We start from the raw sequence: 25,908 nt of genomic DNA on the forward strand, positions 1-25,908 counted from the left end.
CTAAAGCAACCTACTGAAAAAAAACCCACTGCACTAAAGCACATCAGCAGAAGGGAGGAGGCCAGATTTTATCCCAATAGTGTCTTACTTCAGAGGGGAAAATTCAGTTATCTGCTTTCTTAAACTTGCAGTGACTGCGAGAACAAGACTAACATTGTGAAGGTGATCCGTTCTATTTTGCGGGAGAATTTCAGACGTCACATAAAATGTGAGCTACCACTGGAGAGAACATGTAAAGATCGCCTTGTCCCACTCAAGAACCGTGTGCCTGCAACAGCCAAACTGGGTAAGAAACCCATTCTCAAAGTGAGAAATGGAGTCTGGACTCCAGCGCTGGCAGAAGGCTCACAATTACTATCATGACTGTAGTGTGTCACGTGCCAGACCCACAAATCCCATTTCTTTTTTGGGCTGGGGAGGTGGTAGAGTTTCTCCACAACTCAGTGCATGACAAGGGCTAGAGGAGATAAGCAAGCTTGCCATCCCCCCACACTGTATTCTCACATTTGAGGTGTCATTAGCTCTCTTACGGGAAGGCTTGATAAGGCCCGAATTAATTTTGCTGGGAAGGAACAGACTCCCTTTGGCGTGCAGTATTCGTGTTCTTTCCTCTGGGTTCCCTTTAGTAACTCAGCCCTGATAACATTTAAAGCTAAAACAACTGGCAAAAGGCAGGGGTCTTGCTTCTTTCAGTGCACTAAATCTGCATCCCAACAGATACCCTAATTAAGTACAGGCTTCAGACATTTTAGTTAAATGAGTAGCTACTAGTATTTCAAGTTCTCCATCTGATCAGTTATCTGTAAAATCCCCTTAACATCACAGGAACTGGGACAGTTCAACTCCCACCTACAGCCTGGCCCTCCAGTGCTTGAGGTGCCTGAATCAGTCATGCTTTCCTGCGGACATGTGTAAATCATTACTACAGTTTTTGGAGGATTTTGTATATGTTGCACATGAAGGCAAGCATATAGCCCTAGGGTAGGTAGAAAGAAAACTCTGACATGGGATGCACTGTTGGTATCAGAACGCTGACACATCTGACCTGGGCTGATTATCAAATGAGACTACGTACACTGTAATTACAAGCGGGCTATTGAGACAGACGGTGTAACCAGCTGGTGTTTTGCTGAAAAAATAAAACTGCCTTTTTCCTCTGCATAGCTTCCACGAGGTCCTTGAAGGTGCTGAAGAATTCATCCAGCAGCGAGTGGAACGGTGACCCGGGGAAAGGCACCTTCCAGGACTCCGATGAGTGCAGCCTGAGCAGCAGCACTCAGAGCAGCAGCTGCCACACCGCCGAGAGCATACAGGAGCCCAAAAATTCATCTCCCGATAAACACGTACAGAGCTGTGCATCCGACTTTTCTAATGTTCTTGTCAAAGAATCTGATATTCTCAGTGATGATGATGATGACGAGGACTATCGGAGCCTAAAGAAGGGCAGCCCTACAAAAGACATTGAAATACAGTTCCAACGGCTGAAGATTTCAGAGGAACCGAGTACTGACTCTGAACGGGCTCAGGCTGCTGAAAATGAGGAAGGAGATGGCTTCGAGACAGGAGAGCATCCAAAGCTGGTGCGTGGCCATTTCTGCCCGGTGAAGAGAAAAGTAAACAGCACAAAGCGTAACAGAGGAACTCTAATGGCAATGCAAGAACGTCACCAGTCCCTTGACAGTCACTCTGACGCTGCAAACCTGGATCTGAACTCAATTTTAGAGAGAGAATTTAGCGTCCAGAGTTTAACATCTGTAGTTAACGAGGACTGTTTTTATGAAGCTGTGGAGAGGCATGGGAAATCCTAGCTTTCTAAGCACTATATTTAAAATATTCTTTTGGAAGTCCACATAAAATTCAACAAACTTATTTTGCTTTAAAACTAGTCAATTCGTGGAAGCTGCAGGAAAACTACTATCTGATTTTGTGCACTAATACATTTTTTCCACAAAAACAGCTGTAAAGGATTCTTAAGTTATTTTAATTTATTGTGGATCAAAAATAGATTAAGTTGGCCAAGGTCTGTAAATTAGTTCATCCTTGTCAAGCAATTATTAAGATGACGTAGCGTTCTTAGGGAGGGGAAGGGAAGGATGGCCTCATTAGTATTTTAAGTAATGTGGAAGAGGTGCTAGTGAGTGGCAGAGGGGATTACAATGGAACGTAGCATTGCAAAATGAATTTTTCAATACCTTGGGCATTTTATTTCTTTGGTTTTCATTTTTGCTTTATTTAAAGCAGAATTAAGTTATTTTAATGTGTTTTAGTGCACAACAGTGCAGAAATTTCATTTTTGTAAGTTTCAAGATGCTGTTTATACTTTATACATATGTGTAAATACAAAAACAAAGCTTGGCCTGTAATCTTTTATTTGACTGTATTTTTTATTTTCTCTACCAGCCTGTACAGTAAAAGACAAATAAGTATTGTACTTAGCCATGTTTTCTACTTTTTATCATGCTGCTTTTCTCTAGTTGGAGCTTGAAATCCCCAAATCTTTGCTTTTGCATAAATGAGAAGAGTATTAGGAGACCTTGAGGCAATCTGTGCACTTTATCCTCCTTTAAGCCAGTCACTTGAGTATATTTATACAAGAGTTTTGGCTTTTGTGTTTTAAATTACTGTGCACAGTAGGATGTTCCGGGATAAAAAGAGCACAAAAACCCCAACACCATCTTACATGCTGAAGTAGGAAAAGTATTTTTTCTTCCGTTTCAATAATGCACTTTCATTCATACAAAACTCAATTATTTCAGAAGTATTACATGTCTCACAACATACCTTGTTGTTCTTGGTATGTGTTCTAGCCATTCCCCTGAGGTAAAAAGAATCTGTGGGCACCTTGTAACTGGACTGTCTTTTCACTTTTGTCTGCAGCTGAATGGAATGAATAAATAAAATGGGAAAGCCCTCTCTCTTCACCACTTTCTCAAAAGTAGTTTTTCTACATCTGCACAGATGTAGGAATATATAAGCCTCCTTTTACTGCATCAACACCTCTAGATCAAGGAGTTTAATAAAAAAAAAAAAAAATCAGTCTGCTGCAATTAGAGCTGTTAGAGCTGATTTTCCTCTTCAGGCTGTTCGGTCTGACTAGTAGGTTTAAGTAAATTCCTCATCTTCTTTTGCTTTAGCTCTTCTCTGTAATTGTAGGGGAAAAGGCTTGGGTCTTCATCGCACATTTTCCTGTAAGTATTGCACAGATTTCTAAACTGTGACATGGAGAGCTGAAAAGGACGCAGAGTTGGATCAACATTTGCTGTCATCATCAGCTGTTCTGTTCTTTTCAAACGTCCACTTTCAGGAAACAAGGTCCTAAAAGGTGTGAGGAGAAGACAAAGAAATTAAAACAATTCAGACAGTCAATTCACTTTCCCTGAAGAGTAACAGGATCCTCTCCGGAATTTAATTAATATAGGTTTACTATTAAGTATGTCATTATTTTAGCTCTGGCACTCTTAATATTATCTAAGCAAATGGAAACATCTAAGGGCCTTTTTTCTGGAAATGCAAATTATGACAACATAGGAAAGCATATACATACATTGTACATTAAACACATGCATTTATGTTCATGTTTGCTAACATTAAAAAGAGCTTTGGGTATGGATACAGTCACAGAGCCCTCTTATTTAGAGAGCAACAACAGATTAAACTGTGCAAAACAGATCAGATGCAAACCATATGACTGACTTTCCTTCAGGCCAAGTGTTTCATTCCGATGGGAAAGATACCGTGAGCACTTCTCATTAATACCTTAATTCAATGCCAGAAAAAGAGCCAAGAAGGAGGAAAGGAGTATTTAATTATCATTCACTTTTTAATATTTAGAACTTGGAGAATGTGCCAGGAGTCCTAGGTTTTGTTTTCCGCTCTGGCACTGTTCATAGAGAGTCATATCAGTTCATTTACTCTGTGGCCAGGTGCGTTAGCACCTCTCTCTCACAAGTTGCCCAAATTTTTATGAATAGCATCAGCTCAAGCGATTTTTAACGTCTCAAAAAAACACATACTACAAAGTGCAAACTATTGAAAGGACTAGCTCTTACTAGCAGTAGTTCTCAGCCTACAACGGGTCAGGAAGGCAGAAAATTTGCACATGGTAGATGTGCATGTCAGTTTTCAAATGATCTGCCTCCGTCGTACATACGTGAGACCTAAAAACGCTGTGCATCTCAATACAGGAACTCCCCCACACGCCCAGCTGTGTTTTGCAGGTTGGCTGGACAAGCTAGCCAAAAGGCTTTGTGTAAGTAGGTGACAGTTGGCTCTTGGTGGGCAGACAGAATACAAAGCTAAGAAAGGGTTTGAAATGACAAGAGGAGGAACTTCTGGGAACAACCTGGTTTAAAGTACATGCTACTCAAGGCCTTGGTCAAAAATGTCCCCATTACTTCAGCACCTAGGTCAACAAGGTTAAAGTGGATCAATGCTTATTTTGATTTCCCTCCTTAAGTTATTCTCTCCTTTGATTTGGTAGTTAAAAGATGTACCTGGAGCCAAAAATGTTTAATCACCTTTTATATACAGACTATGAACCATCTTACAAATGTCCATGAACAGTAACTCAAACTACAATATTTTTCTTCATGGGCTTAATACGTAGACTGATAAATATATATAATGTAAACTGATTCTGTTACCTTGTTTTTATACAGTATATGTGATAGACAGATAGCTAGATACCTTACAATGAACATAATAGCCTTCTTATACACCAAAATTTGCTATTTTTTTCAAGTCAGCTAAAGAATAAGAGGATTGTGTTTCTTAGCTGCACACTAAGGCTAAAGTACGATAAGCTGCTAGGGCATACGTGACGTTCAAAAGTTCAGATTCCCCCTCCTTGCCTCAAAAGAATGTAGAGCAGTTATTAGCACCTTGAGATTACACAATAGTTGGGGTTTTTTTAAACTTTGGCAAAAATATTCTACATAACGTAGATATGCTGACTGCACATGCCTTCGGCTTACATTGTCAATTGAAACCATTCTTCCACAAAAAAAAAAAAAAAAAAAGCACACCACCCTGTAAATCAAATACAAATCGATCTAGAGTTCCGATTTTCTAACGACCTCCAAATGCATACTCGAACCTTTACACAGGCAAATCCATACTCATTTTAGATCCAATGTCTGCATCCCAGACATCAATGGCATTCACTGCCTCAAGCAAAAAAAACCAAAACTAGAGGCAAAAATTCTATGTTCACCTTTAAAATAGTGACATATAAGGCTTGCGGTTCAGTCAGGTGGCATCCACCCTAATTCTAGACTGCATCAGGGCCAAAACCATGCCCAGCAAAATTCAGCTAGCCCAAGCCGCAGCAGCATGCCTCTAGTCCTGACAGCAGCCCTGTCACACGGTCTGCAACGCTGAATGCTGGCTTTTCCCCACACCAAGTCAGACACGTGGCTGTGCTTGAGTTAAAACAGGATCCTTGGCGAAAAGACTGCAGGTTTCTTGCACCAGTTAGAGAACCGAATAAATTCCCTCAGTAAGACATGGGGATTTTTAAAGTCAGTAAGAACTCCATAAAAGGGCAAACACAGAAACAAGAATTTGACCTTCTGACATTATCGCCAAATAAGTAAGATTTCCCACAGATGATGTTCTCCCTCCTCACGCGGCCATCTTTGGTTCTGAATTTGAGACTTTCATTTTTTAACTCAACCAGCAAATGTTGTAACTTTGTGGTTGGTGCTCTTTATTCTTGTTTCTGAGACAGACAAAGTATTGAAAAGATCACCAATTTATCCTAGTAATTTTAACAGCTTCAACTGCTCTAACAAAAATGCACAGTAATTATTATATAATTACAGCAGAAGGATTCATCTCATGGATTTGTCTCCAGAAACCATTCTGAAATGGAAAGATCTGATGAACTATAATGACAAATTTTAAAAGGGAAGAATAAAATCAAATGCATAGCTACAAGTGTTTCTCAACTCATTTAGTAGCTGACACATTTACAAAAACAGTATCTGAGAATTCATCATTAAAGATCCTTACTCGATTCCGCGAAAACAGTATTTTCTTCTGAACTGAAACACACTTCGAACCACTTTTTCTACTAGCTCGAACGGCTGCTGTATCTTTGGTTGCACCAATGGAGTGAAATGCACCACAGCCACATCCACCTGTAAGAAAAAGAAAGATAAATTTGATCAGATATATTCCTCCGAGACACATTATTTCTAAGTTAACCGGTTAGACATCAGGAAACAGGCGGAACATAGGAAGACATTATTGTGACAGGTACCATAGCTGTGCAGTGACTAATGTCATAGCACTGGAATATAAAGATTTGGCTTAACTTTCAAGGCCCTGCAGAATTTTAGTCTTAGTTATCTACATATTTCCAATTAGTTCACACGCCATTACAACTTAGTACTTTTTTCCCCAGACACTTCCTCCATCTAGAACAACTTCCATGTAATCTGTGAAGCAATTAGCACTTCTTGCTTCAGATCCCTTCCACCAGACAATTCTGACATGATACACAAATTAGAAATATTCAATATACAGGCTGAAGGGCAGCCAAAGAAAATTGGTATTATAATTAGAAATCAAAGCCATTCCCTGTATGTTTTCTGTTGCTCTAGGGCTTTTCTAAAATGTAAGCGAAGGATTTATTTTTTCAACATATCAAGATTTTAAAACTCTAGTCTATCTAAATAAATGGTAGGTAGAAATAAGTTTGCATTCAGTTTAAGTGACCATACAACTCTGTATTTACACTGTGTATCACAGTTCATCCAAAATTACATTTGAATGCTTTTACACAGCTCTCTTTCAAGCTTGTTTTATTCTTTTATGGTTCTAAAATCAGCTTGGCTCTCAGAACAGTCACTTTCGCTGTGTCTGAAAACAATGAATTAACATCGTTCCTTCAATGTACACATATATACGTATAAAACACACAAAATATGTCATGCAATTACAGATATACCGTATTATACAGAAACGCCCTGAATTCAGACTTCTGTATTACAAAATACAGGCTGGGCTAAAAATCCCGTTCCGCACAACATTGAATAAAGTAGTTCATCTTCCAAACTAGATATTAACAGCAATAAAAATGAACAATTTCTGTGGAGGTACACATTGAAAATTTGTACAATTTGTACAAGTACTGGTGCTGAATGACAACAAAATTTTTAAGTGCCAGGCTTTTAAAAATACTCAATCTCTTATTAAAAAAATCTGCTAACATGATGGACAATCATCCCTCTTTTTAAAAGGTCTGAAAGTCAATATTGGCCTTCATAGAACAGATTCTACGTGACATTAAATTGAAGACGTGCTAGTTCTGACTGAAACAAAAGATGATAACACTCAGACCAAAGAACAGCTTCTGTTCTAAGCACACTCTCAGTGTACAATTGTTGGAGAAAACCCAAAAAACCTTCAAAAAAAGAGAGGTTTTTTTCTACTGCTCTAACCAAAACTGCTGTAAGTTTGTGGGTTTTTTTTTTAAATCAATTAAATCGTAGTAACCTCTGATGTGGACATACTCTTCTGGCACAAAGGTGCCGTGCATCCTTGTTGTACTTCCAGTGGGAACAGCTCAGCAGTGAAGTACCTCTGTCCAGTACAGCTGCCTCCACAGCAGAGGTACTGTACTTGCTTTCAACAGAAAGGATGGAATTCAAACAACCTAAGTTTTTCATGTCGACAGAACTTACAAAGCCGAACAAAAATACCGGCCAGAGAAAGGAAACAAAATACTTATTAATGGTGCTGATGAAAAAAAGCACAGCAAGTTTCCAGGATTAGCACTGCTGATCTCAAGTATATGTTACAGATGACAGTGTTTTTTCTCTACTTTTCCACCTTTTCTGAAAGCTAGAGTCAAGAATAAGACAGGAAAAATACTTAAATTACTAAAATGTAAAGACACAAGAACTTATTTAAAAATGAGGTGACAAAGAAAACCTGACATACGGAATCTGCAGTGAAATGTGCATAAATGTATTTTCCAAAGCAGTTTCCGAATTTCTCATGTGTTCATAGCTTCTACCCTTGCCACAGGTTGCTGCTACCGTCAGGAAGACCACAGGAACGCAGCGAAAACTTGTCTTCCCATTGAGTGGCAGAAAAGTTTATCTTTTTGATCAGGGCAAATACCTACTTCACACAACCAACCGGCTCCTCGCACAGAAATACTAAGGGCTTATCTACACACATATATTTTTATCTACATTTTTGTCAAGAAGGTATTTCCCCCACAAAATCAGGGATAAGAAAACCACCAGCGACCATTTGGGATCTCACAGTCGCCTCAGTTTTGCAGAACTGCTTGTGAGAGAGATATGAGGGCTCTTTGGGAGCAGGAGCTGCATCTTTAACAAAAATTTCTGAAGGAAAAGAAAAAAAGAACACAATCTAGATGCAGTGTACAGTTTAAGAGAACAACAGCTCAATTTGCGGTCTCAAGGCCAGTGGGCAATAATTTCTGCTTCTGAAACAAAACACAGCACTTCTCAGCATTTGTTCCATTATAGACGCTGTTTTCTTTGGACCCCAGGAAAGCTGCCTGGTTACTACGGCAACAGATACAGGGGAAAGCTTTTCACTTGTAATTGGCCACTCCTTTAAAATTATACATGCTATTTTTCCCTAACCTTTTTAACATGCATAAAATAGAGAGTAGAATTATGAAAGCCAATACAGAGTACACAACAGCACTTAAAATACACAAGTTAATTTGCGGATAATTTTATTAGTAACTCTTTTTTTCCCCCCACCAAGTACGTTAGAAGTATTTACAAAATACTACTCAATTCTTACAAAATAATGAATATGAAAATTATTCAACTGATAGATCCTGAACTGTCAATAGTGCAGCAATTATTCACCCTTTGCTGTTTTAGCGTACCAGTACAATGAAGGTTTATGTTCTAGCAGGGTAGGAGGAACACATGACAGTACAGTTAAATTCAGAGAAGTCTGCTGCCTTGCTGATGAAATCAACACTCTAAATCAGAATAAGCTTAAACGAGACAATTTTTATTAATTGTTGACAATAAAGGTCTCATGATGGGCAATACACATATCTTGCAACAGGCCTGTATTAAAACCAAACCCACATACCCTTTTTCAAGCTGTAATTTACTCATAGGGAACTGAAACCTAAGCAGAACATATTACAACTTCATTAAAACAGACTGCTTGAGATCCTACCAAGATAGTTGTAAGCCAACACTTTCCCCACCCAAGTGTTCAGTACCAGCATTTTATCTGTCTGCTCCAGGCAAATGTTAGGTGTATCTTGTAGTGATCTTGTTCTGCTGTGAGGGTTTCATTTTGGTTCACTTCCAGCAGAAAATAACTGTGCCGCTGCACTAACAGCAATAATCTAATCCCTGTACTTTAACTCCAAACAGGATCACAGGAAACCAAAAGTCAGATACAGAACCTATGGGTATATCGCTGCTGCAATCAGCAAGACTTTTTTCCTAACGAACGTCTTGATTTCACACACACCAACTTGTCAAGGCCACCTCTCCCATGTGCTGCAGTTACCATATAAGCCTTAGCAGTAGCTTTATTCCTTCATTCTTTTGTACACTCATACAAAGGCAACAAGTTATAGGATGACCTACAGAAAGCTAAGGCTATCAAAAAGAGATAGGCGAAACATGTAGCTGAACAGAAATGTCCTGCTGTTCCAATTACAAATTAAAATAAATTGCAGAGTTCTTTCCTAGGAAATTTAAACTCTTAATAAGATTATCTGTAATGAAAAAAACCCCAACAACCCACAAACAACAAAACCCTCTGGCTCTCAGTTCAACTTAAATGAATCCTAACCTCCCCCCTAGCCACCACTCCCCTCCCCGCCCCCCCAATCCATAAGTCTACACAGTTTCTAGATTCTCAAGATTTTACTCCTTTTCATCACTATTCAGTTTTCATTATAGAACGTGGATATCATTATGTATTTAGGACTAAGAGCCTCCATGTGTTTGTCTCCATAATCTCTTTGCTTTCCCTTACTGAGCGTTTGTCAAACAAAACTCATTAAACAAAGTACTCCTTTATTCTCGGGTAGATGGAACTAAGAGAGGGAACAAACAGCAGTAATGCACTCGCTGTAGAGAAGAGGGAAAAAAACAACATTCCAAGAAATTTTGTTAATACATGCCAATGCAGTTTTATATGAGAAGGGATAGTTCCATTCAAGAGAAACTGCATTTTTCCAGGACATCTACAGTGAAGAAAACATCTCAGACCTCACATCCAGCAGTAAGTGCTACACAAACAGGAATGAAACATAACTGTATTTTTTGTCACGCTTGCAGTGCTGATACTTGACTTTATCATGCTTTTAATTTGGTTTATCCCATTAAATGTAATGTATGACTACATTTGCAGTGGTTTGTGTTTATGTTTGCATGTTTGCATATGCTGAAATTTTTAAAAGCAAGCAATGAAAAAGGCTAACTCAAGATCCTAATTAGCTGCTCCAGAATATGCTTTTGAATGATTTGTGAGCTATCCAGACATGTCAGTTCCTTCTGTAAAAGGAAGTTAAGCCATCTTTCTCATGGGCCCGATACATCAAACAGTATGTATTTGCCACAGCAACTCTTCACAGTCTGAACAAACTGAAGGGATTTGGGAATAGGCAAGTCTCTGAAACAGGACTTTAAAAATGAGTAGCTGTTAACATTCTCACTTTAAGTATTTTTAATATATATATGCTGGACAGAGCTAGCACATCCTTGAACAATTACTTGAATGCCAATAAAGACTGACAGAATAAATATTGATCAAAACCTTGTTGTCTTATGTATAATGAATTGAAATAAGAGTACAATGCTGCAGATATTTTGTGTTCCTCTTATTTCAACTTTATTCCCTATTATCATGGGTTTTCAAAAAAGTTCTAATGCTAAAGACCAACTTTAATATTATTGTTCATATTTAGATAGAATGTCCTAGAAAGCATAATCCAGACTGAGGACCGCCCTTTCTCTATTGCTCTGATAAAAGACAAAACCTGCCAATTATGCAGCCCCACTCAAAAGGCAGGACACCATTTCTAATCCTCGTCACAGAGGTTTCAAACCATTTTTCTTCATCTGCTATCCCAACAGTCCAGCTGATGTAACAGCAACAGTTCTGCCTTCCCAGGTGCACAGTTATCATACTGCCTAAAATGTTCTCATCTGTCAAATGAAATGTGACTCTTTATGCAAGAATAGCAGGGAGGTTTTTTAAATGAATTTTTAAAACTGCCACTTCATGGCAAATTTGTAAATGATTTCAGACAGGTAAGTGACCGATTAAAAAAAAAAAAAGCATTTACACAACTGAGTTGTTCCGTATCAGCGTTAAAAACAGTATTTTATTTTATAGACAAAAGCAGATCATATTCGCTCTTATGACTTGCTCGATACTGCTGCTCTAAGTCAAGGACTGAGAATCACTCACTGCAAATAAAATACTGATTTAAAAAAGTCACACGTGACTTAGTTGTGAAAATACTGCAAAAATTAAATTCAATCTTATTCTGTTTCAAAACCAGGAAATTTCATAACAGTTATTAAACAAAAGAACAGACAATATTTAAATAACTGAAATAAAGGGTTACCTTTAACCATACTTTAAACAAAAGATAATATTATCAATGTTCATTGTTATAAAATAATCAACAGGAGCTGACTACAGCCATCAACGCACTTAAAAAAGGTACTTGAAGAGTACAATATATTTTCTACCACAGCGTTTTTCCACAATGACTTCTAATGTGCAAGTTTCTAATGCTCCATTTACAATGTATATTTCTCTAGTAAGCCTGCAATCTGTATACTATTACCAAAAACAACACCAGTAAAATAAGTTTTGCTTGATGGCTTGCAATCGCGTATGAAATCGGGCAGCAGCTCCTTCTTGCAAGCAATTCTGAAACACTGTCCATTTGCTGTCATTTATGTTCAAGTACCTTGTGTACAGCTGCTCAGCTGCTCTCATCTGCTGCAGGGTCATGTTCAGATACTCATTCGGATAGCTCTAATTTTAAATGCAAGCTTTTTTTTGTTTGCTGATTTCTTTTTCTTCCCCCCTCGCACTTCTCCCCCCTCCCTATTACACAGAGAGCTACAGCCTTGGCTCCAAAGCTACCAACCAGTTACACTCATTTACGAGAGAGAAACGGGCAGGCAAAAGGTGGCAGCAGATAATCATCATGGCATCAGCAAGTCTGCAGTTCTTTGCTTTTATTCTGGCTGTGTTTGGTGTTTTTGGAGATATCGCAGCCACCTTGCTCCCAAACTGGAAGGTAAATGCAGATGTTGGTTCAAACATCATAACAGCTATAACACAGATGCAAGGACTTTGGATGGACTGCACGTGGTACAGCACTGGGATGTTTAGCTGTACCCTGAAATACTCTGTTCTCTCTCTCCCCGTCTACATCCAGGCTGCACGGACCACCATGGTACTGTCTTGTATCCTATCGGCCTTTGGGATCTGCATCACTACAGTTGGAATGAAATGCACAAAGTTGGGAGGGGACACTGACAGCAAAAGTCACGCTTGTTTTGCTGGAGGAGTCTGCTTCATTCTTGCAGGGATCTTTGGATTAGTACCAACATCCTGGTACACGAGAGAAATTATTTCAAGTTTCCTGGACCAGACCATTCCAGAGAGCAGTAAACATGAACCGGGAGGAGCGGTTTATACAGGATTCATTTCAGCAGGGTTTCTGCTTATCGCAGGTGTGATCTTCTGCACCTCCTGTTTTAAAAAGCAGCAAGGAGCATGGATTTACCCTCCAAAGCAGCACCATTTCCCATCCACAGAGCAGGAGAGCAACGCAGGTTACAACCTGCAGGACTATGTGTAAATACAGTTATTTCTATCCATTGAGGCTTTTTCTGTGCTAAGTGTAGTTTGATTATTTCAAAGAATGTGTAACATAGCACTTAACTTTTCTTATATCTGGGTTGCAATTCTGTTTAAGCAAGGTATTTCATTTATAGCAGCATCCACAAAAAGAATTAAGTAGGAAACAATGCTTAAGTCTGCTACAAGACTACTTTTTTTTGTTGATTTTTCAAAGCATTCTTTTTGACTTTCCAAGTAACATTGATTGAAGAAAAAGAAACTATTTTAAAACATAACTGACAGTACAATCAACGTACTGATGGCTTGTTACAGCAAAGATGCTCAAAAACTAACTGCTTTCTATTTCACAAATCAGGCTATCAATAACATGTAATGTTTTATAGTGTATTTTACATTTTTATCTTTGTTTTAATTATGATGCAAGGAAAAAAAAAACCAACCACTCTGCCCAAGAAGCCCAATTTAATGGCTTTTAAGTAACAGATGCATCTGCCTTTCATTTTCAGTTCTAAATTGCCTTGGTAACTAGATTTTTTTTAAAAAAACAAAACCAAACAAAAACACACACACACAAAAACCAAACCAAAAAAACCACAACAAAAACCCATAGCCCCAAACCTTAGCTGCATTGTATATTCTGCATATCAGGCTGAAGAATCAGCAGTACCATTCAGATCTTGCCAAAAATGGCTCTCCCGCCCCAAACTGCCACCTGCTGTGGGTTTCATTTATTATTGTTAAAGAAACGTCTATTGGGCATTCACCAATTGCTACTAATCTATCACTACACAATGAATGTTATATTTGAGGAGCAATACAACAACAGAAATGTAACCATGACTATGGAAACACCTGCAAACTGTAACACACAGGATACAAACTAAATATCTGTGTTCCAGAAAAATCCGGGAGCGTTCTAGCTTATACTTGCTCAAAGTAGCTCAAATGATACAGCTGCCATTTATTGTCTTCTACATTTCTGGCCTTCTGAAAGAACTTCAGAAGTCTTTTTAGTTATTCCAGTAAGGTCTGTTTCAGGCCCACTCCCATGTATTCTATTACTGTAAAATGTAATATACAATGGTGATAAAGAGACAGCTTCTTCTTTTAAATTTATTTTCTTAACCCCCTTATTTTCAGTAATAATCTTAGATCCTTTAACCTTTTCTTTCAACACACAAGTTTTGTTTTGTAATGGTCACTGGCAGAGTATGTTCTATCTAAATGCTTCCCTAAATGAGAATCAAATTGATGTTAATCTACTAGCCTAGGTAAGGGAATGAAAAGGAGATATGATACAGGCCTTTAAATTTAGGAATATGATAATGCTGGATGAGTCTTTCAACAAAACCAACTGCTATTTATTTTGCATATTTATACACAACTTTCATTTCCCATATTATTAGCCTGAAATTCACTAGAACAGTATGAAGGGGCCTTAACGTTATATGCATAGTTTGTTTGAAAAAGTGAGATCTTCTGTTATAGCATTTGAGAAAGTGAAATGTTTTATGCATCTAATATGTAAAGAGTCTTTATTCTAATATACCTAGAATGGAATTACATCTTGTTTGTATTACTACTGTTACATAGCCATTTTGAGTTCCTATGTATTCATCAAGGAGCTTGTTTTGTACTATTCCTAATGCTAATATCAGCAGCTATCAATACTGCAGAGACTTAACTATGACCAAAAAAGCCAAGTTTTCTTTGCTTGGACACAATACTGTGCAGCACCGTTCCATTCCATAAACCAAGAGTCTTTGATGTCTCAATATTCATAGGTATTGTTAAAATAATATTCATTCACTGAGCAAATAAGGTAAACAACTCATTCCCAAAACCATGCATCTCCGCCTCTAGTAAGGGGTTTGACGTGACACTAAGCTGTGTGATCATTGCTGAGTATGTGAATTAAAACCAACATTTCTAAAACAAGAACCAAAGGCGTTTTTACAAGAGGGCATAAGAAAAAGGTAACAATTGCATATTATGAGCAAAATGAAGTAATCACCAGTTCCATAAGCAGCAAATTTTTCTTCCTACAACTTTATACAGAAGTACATGAACTTCTTTGTATACCTATGAAATGAAAACCAAGCACTGAGCCACTTCATTCACAATACGCTGCAAGAGCTTTCCAAGAAAACAAAGATTCGATCAGGAACGGTAATATCTAAACCCACAAGTCAGTCTACAGCTAAAAGAACAGGGACAAAATAAAAGATCAATCTAAACAGGAGTTTGAAGGAAACAAAATATAGTGAAAACAGGTGCCAGGTCTGGCTGAAAAATTTGTACTTCCTGCTTTTGCAATATATGCAATACTTGCTTTAACTCAAAGGAATATATTAAATAAAAATATGCTTGCCTTTAGTGGTACTGCCTTTTTTAGTCAACAGAGCACCAACTAACTGTAGGATTTGCTTATACCAAGACATTTGTCACAACTCTATGAGTTACCGCTCTCTCAGTCAACCATGGCCTTTTCAGTACAGGAAAATGGGAATACCAGTTACAGCTTCCCAATTCTGAGACAGTCTGCACAAGACTTTTGACTACACTAGCTCTACTATGCCCTCAAACTGTATCCACCATTGAAAAACCAAAAAGAATTTTAATCATCCTCAGAATATGCCCAGATAGAGGCCTTAAAATTAATTGCGATAAAAGAGAGAGAATGACCTTCCAAAGGTTCTCAAGAGATAAGCCTGAAGAGTAAAAAGACCAAGAGACAGACTGTTGTAAGGGGGAAGGGGGATGTATTGATGTGCTGAACCAACTATTTAAGAAGAACTTTCAGAAGCTACAAGTTAATTTCTAAAAAAGAATTATTAGATTTCCACGTGAAACAGACCTCTCAGTGTCAGGCAAACATTTAAAAAAAAACAAAACAAACAAAAAAAAACAAACAAAAAAAGAACATACATTCTCATCCAAAATGCAGTTCAATTTATTAATTCTTGATTCCTGTAATCATAATGGCTATTAACAAAAACCAGTAGCAGTAGATAAGAGGACAGCAAAGAAACTGTTCTCCTCTACTCACTGAAGAGCCGATAGGAGGGAGAAAATATTGCTACTTTTTTTAAACAGGCAGTGGGATGTAGGTGACAAAGTGCTACAGCAAATAGGAGGGAGTTAAATATGCTAAATATGAGTAGGGTGAAACATAAAGATTATAGACATGGTAAAATTAGAGATCTTTGACAAAGATGACAAATGAAAAGCTTTTATTTACCAGGGTCTTTCAAAAGACCCATCAAATTTTCTAGGCACAATTCCCAAACTGTTTATAAATGCGAACTGTAAAACAGCAGGCTTTCCAAAGATGCTACAATCCTAGCAGACTATCCTGTCACTAAATCCTAATCTCCTTCTCCAGAAACACCCAAAGAAGTATGCTGATCTAGCGGATAGGCTTGAGGGTCAAAGCCAGGTTCTGAGGAACCAAGAAGTAAGGATCTTCTTGAACCAAGTATGCTTCATTTACAGGAATCTTTCACATCACTCCACTTCGTAGTATGGAGGTGATGAACTACAGCATCCAACTGTGTTCCTTACTCAAAATCAGATATATTGCTTGACTGACAAATTAAGAAAAAACCCAAAGAAATACATCAAAACTTACCTCTGGCTTTGGAACAAAGGCTTGACCTGGAATTATGAAACAGTTTTCAACAGTGCAGAGATGCTGAGACATGATGGACAATCTGCTACGTTGCTTACCTCCTGGATTAGCTGTAAGCCTCTATTGAAGAATCAAAACATGTAAATCAGTGAAACTGAATTGACCGACTGGTCAGTTACATTAAAGCTTGATTTTCGGTATAATCAAAGGCAAAGACAAATTAAAAAAACCCAATTGTTAAGACCTCCTATCAAAGTTTATGCCCAGGTCATGTAGAATTTTTTTCTCCAAGGTAGCAGCATTTCACTAAGATACCATGCTAATTTACAACCTCAGTCCTGCAATCAAATGCACATGAAAAGGAGCTCCTTGAACTTCTGCAGAACTTAATGAATGTCAAAAGAATTTTGTATGGGCAAAAGAGAAAACAAACTATTCTGACTGCAGGATTCAAAACAAACATAACACCAGCTGACAGTATTCTCATATCCTTTCCTTCCACTGTTTCTGTATCAAATATTACTATTTTTTCCTCTGTCAAGGTGAAAAAAAGCTCCATAAACTCAAAAATCAGACAGAAACCAAAATTTCTTCATTATTAACTGGTCTACGCTTACAATATATGCAAGGAAGCTGGATCTACTTTACATAAATTTAGAATACCTAACAGTAAGAGCTTTTAATACTTAAAGCTCAATTTAGTAATTCTATGATTTTCCCAAGAAATTTCTTACAAAGATTATCAAAAAAGTAGCCTGGACAGAGGTTTTCTACACTTTCATGACCTGGCAACAAACATGTTCTGTGTGTTCTGCTAGCACAAATGAGATTTAAATGTAAAAAAGCACCCAGTAAAACAAGTCTCAAATGGTGAAAGACATTATACTAACTATGCAGAAACAGAATTTGGAAGATTCCTGTACTTATTTACCACTACCTTAATAAAAAATAAAACATGAAAACCAATTTGCATAGCTGGTAACATCTGTACATCATGTAGCTTCGGATGAAAAGCCTACTCATTAAAGGCTGCCATGGTTATTAAAACTATTCCTGAAAAATAAAATTAAACCTATTGCTCAAGTTTTAATTTTTTTTTTAAACAACTCTCCTGAAATGCAGTTTAAGTATCGGCATAGAGCAAATAGAACAGTTTTCAACGACTTCTCAGAAAGAAAGCTCAGTGATTCATTCTGCCTACATCAGCATTTAAAACTACCTTTGTTATTGTTTCAGAGGAAACCTATTAAAAAATTCTATCCACCATTGTTGTTACTCTCTGAAAAAAAAAAAAAAAAAACAACAGGCTGCAAAGTCTAACAATGCAATCAGATATGCACTTCCTTAACCTCTGCAGTGGAAATGAAACAGACCTAATGACAATGCTTGTAGTCCTTCCAATGCCAATTCAAACAAGCCAGTCTTTACTTCCCCCAAAACAATCTAAGAAGTCTCAGGCAGTTAGGTCCTGCTTCTCACCTACAGAAGGGATAACTTAGCATCATCCACCTCTGGGCAGTAACCATTTCAACCACATCAGCAGGAACATACCAGTGTATGGCACTGCTCAAGGAATGCAAAAATGCTGAGCATATCCTCATAGAATAGAATCATAGAATAGTTTGGGTTGGAAGGGACCTTTAAAGGCCATCTAGTCCAACCCCCTTGCAATGAGCAGGGACATCTTCAACTAGATCAGGTTGCTCAGAGCCCCATCCAGCCTGACCTTGAATGTTTCCAGGGATGGGGCATCTACCATCTCTCTGGGCAACGCGTTCCAGTGTTTCACCACCCTCACTGTAAAAAATTTCTTCCTTATATCTAGTCTGAGTCTACCTTCTTTTAGTTTAAAACCATTACCCCTTGTCCTATCGCAACAGGCCCTGCTAAAAAGTCTGTCCCCATACTTCTGCAACCTGACCTATTTTTGTAGGTTTCTTCCCCTCAGTTCTCAAAATTTTCTGTGGCCCTACTTTTAAAATATGCATAGCATCTGAAACTGCACTAAGTAAACCACGCTGGAGTTCAGCTAACTGGGTAACATTTTTGCATCCATTAGTAAAATTTTAACAAGGCATGAAGCAAAACAAAGAGTCTGAAGCCTAAGCTGGAATACAGTCAAGGTGGTACTTGACATATCTTCTAACGCCGCTCACTATCAAGCACTCTCAGTAACTACCTTAGGAACAACTATTTGTTTTGTTCTTCAGTAAGCCATACCATACAATTGTGCTTTTCATAAACACATATTAAAACCCTGTTATCAATGAATCTGCAAAAATCTGTCACAGGAATTAACCTACATGAAGAATTAGACTGGCAAAGATGACCATAAAAAGGAATGTTAAACACATTTTAGTACACAAACCACTTTCTGCAAAACAACTTTTTTTTAGAACATAAGTATTTATATTTAACCTATATCAGTTACGAAAACATAACGGTAATTTTTCTTCTGTTTGCTGCTCTAAAATCTGAACTATATTCCACTTTATTAGCACCTTTTGCCTAGTGTTCTAAATAGACAGCAGTGTTAGATACAAAATGATTAAGTATTCTGCTCTTCTAACATGCCCGTCTTCTCAATATCTAACAGTTTAGCACTCCACCTCCCAGCCTGCAGATCGTGTTGGCAGAGCAGTTCAGGCAAACTACTCTCTCTGCCCAGTTTTACTCAAAATTAGAGACTGACAAAGATCTTCTATTTAAACTAAAATATGACTCATTTTAATGGAAGTGGGCCAGGGGCCCAGGTGGCAGATTCGAGGTGAAGCACTGAGGAATTCTGGGCAACGTGAAAATTCTTAGCCACAAAGTTAGTAACAATTTTATGAATGTAAACTACAGAGAGACAAAATTATCTGCTCAACACTTAAAAGTGTCATTTTTACTGCTGTGGATATCCATCCTTATCCTCCTTAATAGGCCTTAGAATTCAGTATATAACTGCTGGTTCTCATCAACAGTTTTAATCAATGTCATCAAAACATATCAGAGCAGAGTGGTCTGCAGTAATAGGTCTAGACTGACATAACTCCTGCCAACGTAGCTGTGCTACAAGGAAACAGAAAAGCAGGAAACTACCACCAGCAAGAAAGGCAAAGGTATTTTCTACCTGTTACACTAGCAAAAATGAGCTTGACCATAAATAACACAGCATGTTGCTTTATTTTCTTACTGTTAACATCAAGTTATCTTAATTGATTATAAAGCACATTGATCTATTCCATGACAGCATCTTACCCTTCTAGTGAGCTTATGACATATACACTGAGACTTTGATATTTAGGCTCTTAGCTTAGAAACATCCAGTGAGGACATCAAACTTTTGAGTATAAGACATTTTCCTTTCAAGAAATCCACAGACACATAAAATATCAGTAGCAACTTATTTTTCTGCATTACACTGTTCCCTATTTCCTTGTACTGAATATGCCTGTATATGCCAAATTACAATGGTTAACCTAAGCAACTCCAGAGGGCCAGAAAAAAGACACAGATTTTGATTATCATCCTTTCTCCTACTCATAGAACAAAATAGTCTCTCTCAAATGAGGTTTTCATGATGTCAAATCAATTATGGAAACACAAACCAGAAACTATGAATGATTTTGTCTTCAATGGAATATCTATGTTTAGATAGACGTAAGAACAAGATCCCAGAATGTAAACTCAACAACAGTTAACACTGTTGCATGACATCAAACACCATATTCAATTTCCCAGTGTTTCTAACTTCTCAGTGTTCTAAGTACAAGGAACTTAAGAGTGCATGGTATTTTGCATCTCATTGAGCTGTGCTGGGTGCAGAAGCACTATAATCTGCATGTCAGCAATGGTTTATGCATCTGGTTACAGCTATATAAAGTACAGAGTGCATTTATGCTCCCACTCATTGCTAGGCCTATTTTTTCACTTCTGTCACAAAGCTTTGCATCTTACCCATCATCACTTTGCATTTTCTGTCATAGTCCATTAGCCATATTTTGCAACAAGGTGTAATCTCAAATGACATGAAGTCCTTCTGGAAAACAGATCTGGATTTTTTTAATGCCTGAAACCACATGAGCTCAGAACTGAATTAAGAAATCTAGTTTATTTCATACTAAATGTTTGTCCCTGGTGTTCTCTAGAGCCACCTACTGGAAATACTTCAGTACTTGCCTTGAATCTTGATTGCAGGGCTAGAGTAATGACAGCATGATGTAGTTTTCTATGACCCCAAAAAATGACAGCAGACATCCCACTTGCATATATAATTATTACTAATTTATGTACCCAAAAAACCTCAGCAAAATTTTCCTATCAGAATTTTTACTCTGAAACATTAAAATTAAAACAACACACACAGTTAGGAAAAACAGATATTTACGAACACGGGAATAATTAGATGGAAATTCAGTTTTCAGACTGGTGTGCAATTCCTTTTTCTATTTTATTTAAAAGCAAGTGATATGCTCGTAAGAAGCCATACCACTTTCATACATACAAAGCAAAAAGTCTTCCAGCCTCTCTGTTATGGTATGTTTCATGCAGTGGCAACAGAAATAAACTGTTAAGTCTGAAAACTTCGGGGAGTAAGTCAACCTATTATCAACTGATCTAGAATTAACACTACTACATAGCAGATCAGCGTGGCCTTCTTTGAGAATCTAACTACCGAGACAAAGTGAAATCTCAATTTGCTCTTGCTGTGACAGAACTCAAAGGACGCCTTTTTACACACACAAGGCTGGCAGCAATCCATTAATAATTCTGATATCAAGTCTTGTTCAAAAAAGCCAGAGTCCGTTTCCATGGTCTTGACAAAAACTCCCTGCGTTTTAAGTGCTTAATCACAACTGGAAATAATGCTAATGTTCCATTTTTCCTCATTTCAAGGAAGGTGTCTTTTCTAAAGATCATTTTTAATTAAGAGGGCAAAGGAAATAACTATGAGTGTATTTCTTGAGGTGACTGGAAGGTAAAAAAAAAAACCACAGACTGATGAAATGCTGCATGAATGACTGTGAGAGAAGAAAGATATTTAAAAACAGAAGAGTGTTGTAGAATCTATTCATGTCGAAGAAATCAGACTTCAGAAAAGAACAGATTAAGTACCTCAAGGAAATATATGCCTCCATAAGATATTTAAAGAAAAAAAATTTATGTGCTGTGAAGGCATCAGAGCAGATTATTAATTCAACATTAAAATTCATAATTTACAGCCACACAAACTAAAAATTGAACCAACTCTTTCCTCTCTTTTTAAAGCCAACTAAGATTGGTTTTGTACTTTTAAACAAAAGGTTGCATGTAAACAAAATTTTGTTCAATTTAGCATCTGTAAAATTTTGGGAAAACACCAACGTATTACCTCTGCAACTTCCTTCTGAAAAGTCAATGTCATCTGTGTCCTGCCATAAGTAAAAGGTCCATCTTTTTTGGAAACATTTTCCAGCCATTTGATGATTAGAGGAGTTGAAACACTGAAGGGCAGATTCCCAATGATATGTATATCTGGTGGCTCTGTTAACATTCGATGGAAGAAAAATAACTGTCAAAAAGTTTTGGATAAGATTTTGTCACGAAAGAACATGTAAGTAAAAGATATGTGCATATCAACATAGACTTAAAATATGAAAACAATTTTTATCATGCCACGCCAAAATTATGCCTTTCCATTTATACTTGTCTTATACTGACAAAACTGTGTTACTATTCTCAGTAACTAGTTGGAAAAAAGTGGTTAGATTTGGTTCTCATTTACGTTTGAATAAATCAGTAGCTTTCAGCTGATTAGCAGATTCAGCTGAGCTATTCCAGAATAGCAAAACTGTAACAACAGCAAAGCTACAAGAGTGTTTCCATGATTTTAAACTATGACTATTAGGTACAGAGTAAATAGCCACACTCATCCTTCTGTTCGACACATTTCCTCCCAGGCCATTTTACTGAGTCTTCATAATCCCCAAAACAATCACCTAGCTCAAACTGGACAGAGCTCTCCTTCTGTATAGAGTCTTGTGAAATCTAAAAAGTCTTAGAGCAAGTACAAGACTTACCCATAAGAAGTTCTATGCATTGTTCAATTATCTATCATAACAGTATATATGTGTTGCACAACACAAAGCAGGCATTTCAGTAGCAGGGATCCTTATGTCTAGGCAGGAGAGCAATAGAAGCGGATAAAACAAAAGCAAGTGTGTTGTTTCTTAGCTACTACAGCATTTAATAACATGAATAAGAGATTATAATATCAAATTCAAGCTGGTTTTCTGGCACACTTTGCTTATTATGCACTTTTTAGGCTGTGCTATTTCTAGCATATTTGTGATATTACACATCTATCAGAGATGGCTAAGTATCTTTCTGAAACCCACCAGCCTTTCAGATTTTCATATGGCAATAATACAGAAAAAGTGTATCTTACCTCTAATTAGTTAGCTCCAAAGACAACGACTTATATGTATGTTCAAGAAAGGTACATTTTTAAAAACTGCACCACAGCTTCATACATGCATTTGCTCAGAGCTTTGTTTTGTGAAGCACTTACTTTTTGCAATGAGGCAAATACAGCATGGAATTTTTCAAGGTGAACATAATGTGTCATGGTCTTTTATGTCCTAAGTCAGAAAGCAGTTTACTGTTCTTCAGGCACGGCAGGCAGTGACTCTACCTTAAATTAAGAGATTTGGAAAAGGGGCCTGGGAGGTCATCTCCTATTTATCTAATAATGTTACATGTTTTAAAAGGGAGGTGCAATCCAGTCCTACAAGAACCTCATATTTGGAAAAAAACTCCAAATCTCTGATTAGAAAGGTCAAATTTCCTAAAAGTTTCAAAGCAAGATACAGAAATTTCTTCAGTGGAACAACAGCAGTGGTGACTTCTGACTTCTTCAAGAAGAGAAAGAAGTTGGGGAGAAAGTATACCATTTGATTTGCTTTTATACTTTCCAAGAGTCATTATTGTACAGTCAAGATACCCTAAGGTTAGTAACTGCAAAGCTCCTCAACATTGACTAAGGTGAATGTTACACAAATTCCACTGTTTTGTCTTAGAAGAGAAACATTATCTCTGTTTCCTTCTAGAAAGGAAGAAAGGTAGCTCATCTCTCTCTTCTTACTTTCAAAAGGTACCAGAAGAGAGGAACACCTGCACTGAGTGAACTCCAACTCTAGCACTACCCTTAAGACTAACTCAGAAGCCTTAAAAATGAAATAAACCAAATCCAAATACTAACCGTCCTCCCAGTTCTTTTTTAAGTGCTTTGGAAAAGCCTTGTCCATCTTATATGTCAGGATATCTCCATGAACAATGCGCACTTTTCCTGGAGCTGCTTCAGATAACATCTGTTCGTAAGCAAGCAAGCAGAATTCACAGTGAGTATTAACCAAACTGATTTCCAGTTTCAGCCACAGCAGGAATGAAATGATTGCTATATATTTATCTTCAATATACAAAAAAGCACAATAGTAGTTAAAACTGAGCACACTATTAGTAAGTATTTACTTTCAAAAAGCAAACACTAATGGAAAAAAATTTAATGTGTGATTCTGTAAATGCTTACTATTTACAGCTGTAGAATTCTTAATAGGGAATTTAAACCTGAAAAGACCACTAAGAGTCTCTTCAACAAGGATAATTAACAAACCCTGGGCCACTAACAGGACCCCACCTGATTTAAGTAATAATGCAAACAGCAGGTTTTGAGAAGTTTTTAGATCCATTACCTACAGAAACAAGGCTCATGTTGTTTATTCTGTTTCCCCTGCAGCTGTAGGGTCTATTATCCAATTTTAGCCATATGTGATACAAGGCTGCATAAATATTCAGTCATTTTTAAATTTACATAAAAAATGGGGGAAAGATTCCCTTAATACTCCCTGTAGTAGTCTGAACTCACACCATTAGAAACCAAGGACTTCCCAAAAAATGAGAGAATGAGTACCAGTAACAGTAGAGAAAATCTCAAAAATTTGTATCTTTTTAGCCATTACAAAATCCATTCTGTTGTCAACTTCTCTATCCCACTTGTGCAGCTTATCTAGTATTTAATAAAGGCTGAAATGAAAACTCAGAACTGACTGTAGCTTGATGAGCAATTCTTTCATTTCTGGTGTCAGTTTACACAATCAAATTAGTTAAGATTTTTAGTGTTATACTAATCTTTTCTCTTACAGTATGAAACCATGCACAAACAGCACAATTCAAAAGCAAAGTCAACTTTTATAAAGATGACATTTGGGGATATTTATTGTTCCTAAGTCAGAATAATGAAAAATGGCTTAAAGAACAATTTTGCTTTTGCACAGAAATCCAAATCCATGAACAGTTAAGTGCTAGTGGCTTAACTGCTGAAATAAACTGCTCACCATTGTCAGTTCCATCTTCAATCTGAATCATATTTATATGCTCAAGGGCACAAACAGCTTTTACAGGTCTCTGAGCTAAAGGAAACTGCTGCTTTCTCATATTGTTCACAAAATGTTTGCATGAAATTTTTTTGAGTAAAAGAGTTTTTTTACCATCAAAACAGCTAAATTTTGTGTAGAGTACTAAAAAAAAAAAAAGCTTAACTAAAAACTAAGTGTTCCTACATGTTTTAAGTGCAATTATTTCCAAATAGAAAAAATAAATCTAACCTCAACTCCAAACCACTTAACGGATTTTTCAGCATTACACTAGCAATTATATGGCATAAAAATTCACTAATCTGCCATGACTTGTCAAATCTTTCTTTGAAGCTGTTATAAATGCTATAACAGGATGAAAGATAATGTAAGATCAATAAAGTTAGAAAATAGCATAAGAGGAAGCAGACAGCTGCCTACACAATAATGGATTATTAACATATGTTATAATGTTTCTTAATAATAGTTTTCATGTGAAGAGGAGTTTGGGGTTTTTTGAGTACCACACTTAACATAATTGAGAACTGCATTTAATTTGTGAGGAGAAAAATCACAGTTGTATATTCCTAATTTGAAATAAAGACTCAGAAACCCACTGAAACTTTCTCCCTTTCAAGGCCAATGTGTGCAGCTAACACAGTTCCAGGAACTCTTGTGCACCAAGCACACGAGCCAAGTGATTCCCCATCATACAAATCCTCTTGTTCTTCACACACAACCAAAAGGACATGAAGAAAACATAAAGGGCATAGTTTAAAAAAATGAAATAGTGTTCCTGGAAGAATTCTATATTCAATCGATTCTCTGGCTGAGCGCGCCCTTTCTCTCCTCGTAAATCTTTCCAGCCTAACAACTATTAGGGCATATGGCACCGGGAGGCTGTGATTCTTTAAGAGCGAGACAGAACTGACAGACTCTCAGCTTGTGTAAACTGTTACTCTGTACACATATGTTCTTCACCATATTTCAGTTTTGCAGTAAAGAGGATCCCAACATCAGTTTTGTGATAGAAACCACAGCCTG

At 37.3% G+C, this 25,908-nt stretch overlaps 3 protein-coding genes across 22 annotated transcripts in view; 2 read left to right on the plus strand and 1 right to left on the minus strand.

The window, feature by feature from the left end:
• TIAM2 (TIAM Rac1 associated GEF 2) overlaps positions 1-1,825 on the plus strand; it is a 175,718-nt gene extending 173,893 nt beyond the window's left edge. For all 10 annotated transcript variants that reach the window (XM_087773418.1, XM_087773417.1, XM_087773419.1 and 7 more), the window contains 2 exons: positions 132-286; positions 1,165-1,825. In XM_087773418.1, the coding sequence (XP_087629544.1) occupies positions 132-286; positions 1,165-1,808 (799 nt within the window). In that variant the 3' untranslated portion in view covers positions 1,809-1,825. The remainder of the gene's footprint in view (positions 1-131; positions 287-1,164) is intronic.
• Positions 1,826-1,870: 45 nt separating this feature from the next.
• TFB1M (transcription factor B1, mitochondrial) overlaps positions 1,871-25,908 on the minus strand; it is a 28,826-nt gene continuing 4,788 nt past the window's right edge. For 8 of the 11 annotated variants that reach the window (XM_087773433.1, XM_087773432.1, XM_087773436.1 and 5 more), the window contains 5 exons: positions 23,715-23,823; positions 21,846-21,997; positions 16,490-16,609; positions 6,013-6,140; positions 1,879-3,315 (listed from right to left, as the gene is read on the minus strand). In XM_087773433.1, the coding sequence (XP_087629559.1) occupies positions 3,057-3,315; positions 6,013-6,140; positions 16,490-16,609; positions 21,846-21,997; positions 23,715-23,823 (768 nt within the window). In that variant the 3' untranslated portion in view covers positions 1,879-3,056. Of the gene's footprint in view, positions 3,316-6,012; positions 6,141-16,489; positions 16,610-21,845; positions 21,998-23,714; positions 23,824-25,845; positions 25,906-25,908 lie in introns of all 11 variants that reach the window. The other 3 variants (XM_087773437.1, XM_087773430.1, XM_087773428.1) reach the window with 3 other exon arrangements.
• Positions 6,158-15,453, plus strand: CLDN20 (claudin 20). The gene is made up of 2 exons (XM_087773438.1): positions 6,158-10,251; positions 12,105-15,453. The coding sequence occupies exon 2, from the start codon at positions 12,197-12,199 to the stop codon at positions 12,854-12,856; it is 660 nt and encodes a 219-aa protein (XP_087629564.1). The 5' UTR covers positions 6,158-10,251; positions 12,105-12,196; the 3' UTR covers positions 12,857-15,453.

Source organism: Nipponia nippon, unplaced genomic scaffold (genome assembly GCF_047370975.1).
Source record: "Nipponia nippon isolate SJK-2023a ecotype South Korea unplaced genomic scaffold, ASM4737097v1 scaffold_4, whole genome shotgun sequence".
Classification (NCBI taxonomy): domain Eukaryota; kingdom Metazoa; phylum Chordata; class Aves; order Pelecaniformes; family Threskiornithidae; genus Nipponia; species Nipponia nippon.

Coding starts and splice junctions, on each gene's coding strand:
- CLDN20 (XM_087773438.1), top strand. CDS start 12,197: ATGGCATCAGCAAGTCTGCAGTTCTTTGCTTTTATTCTGGCTGTGTTT.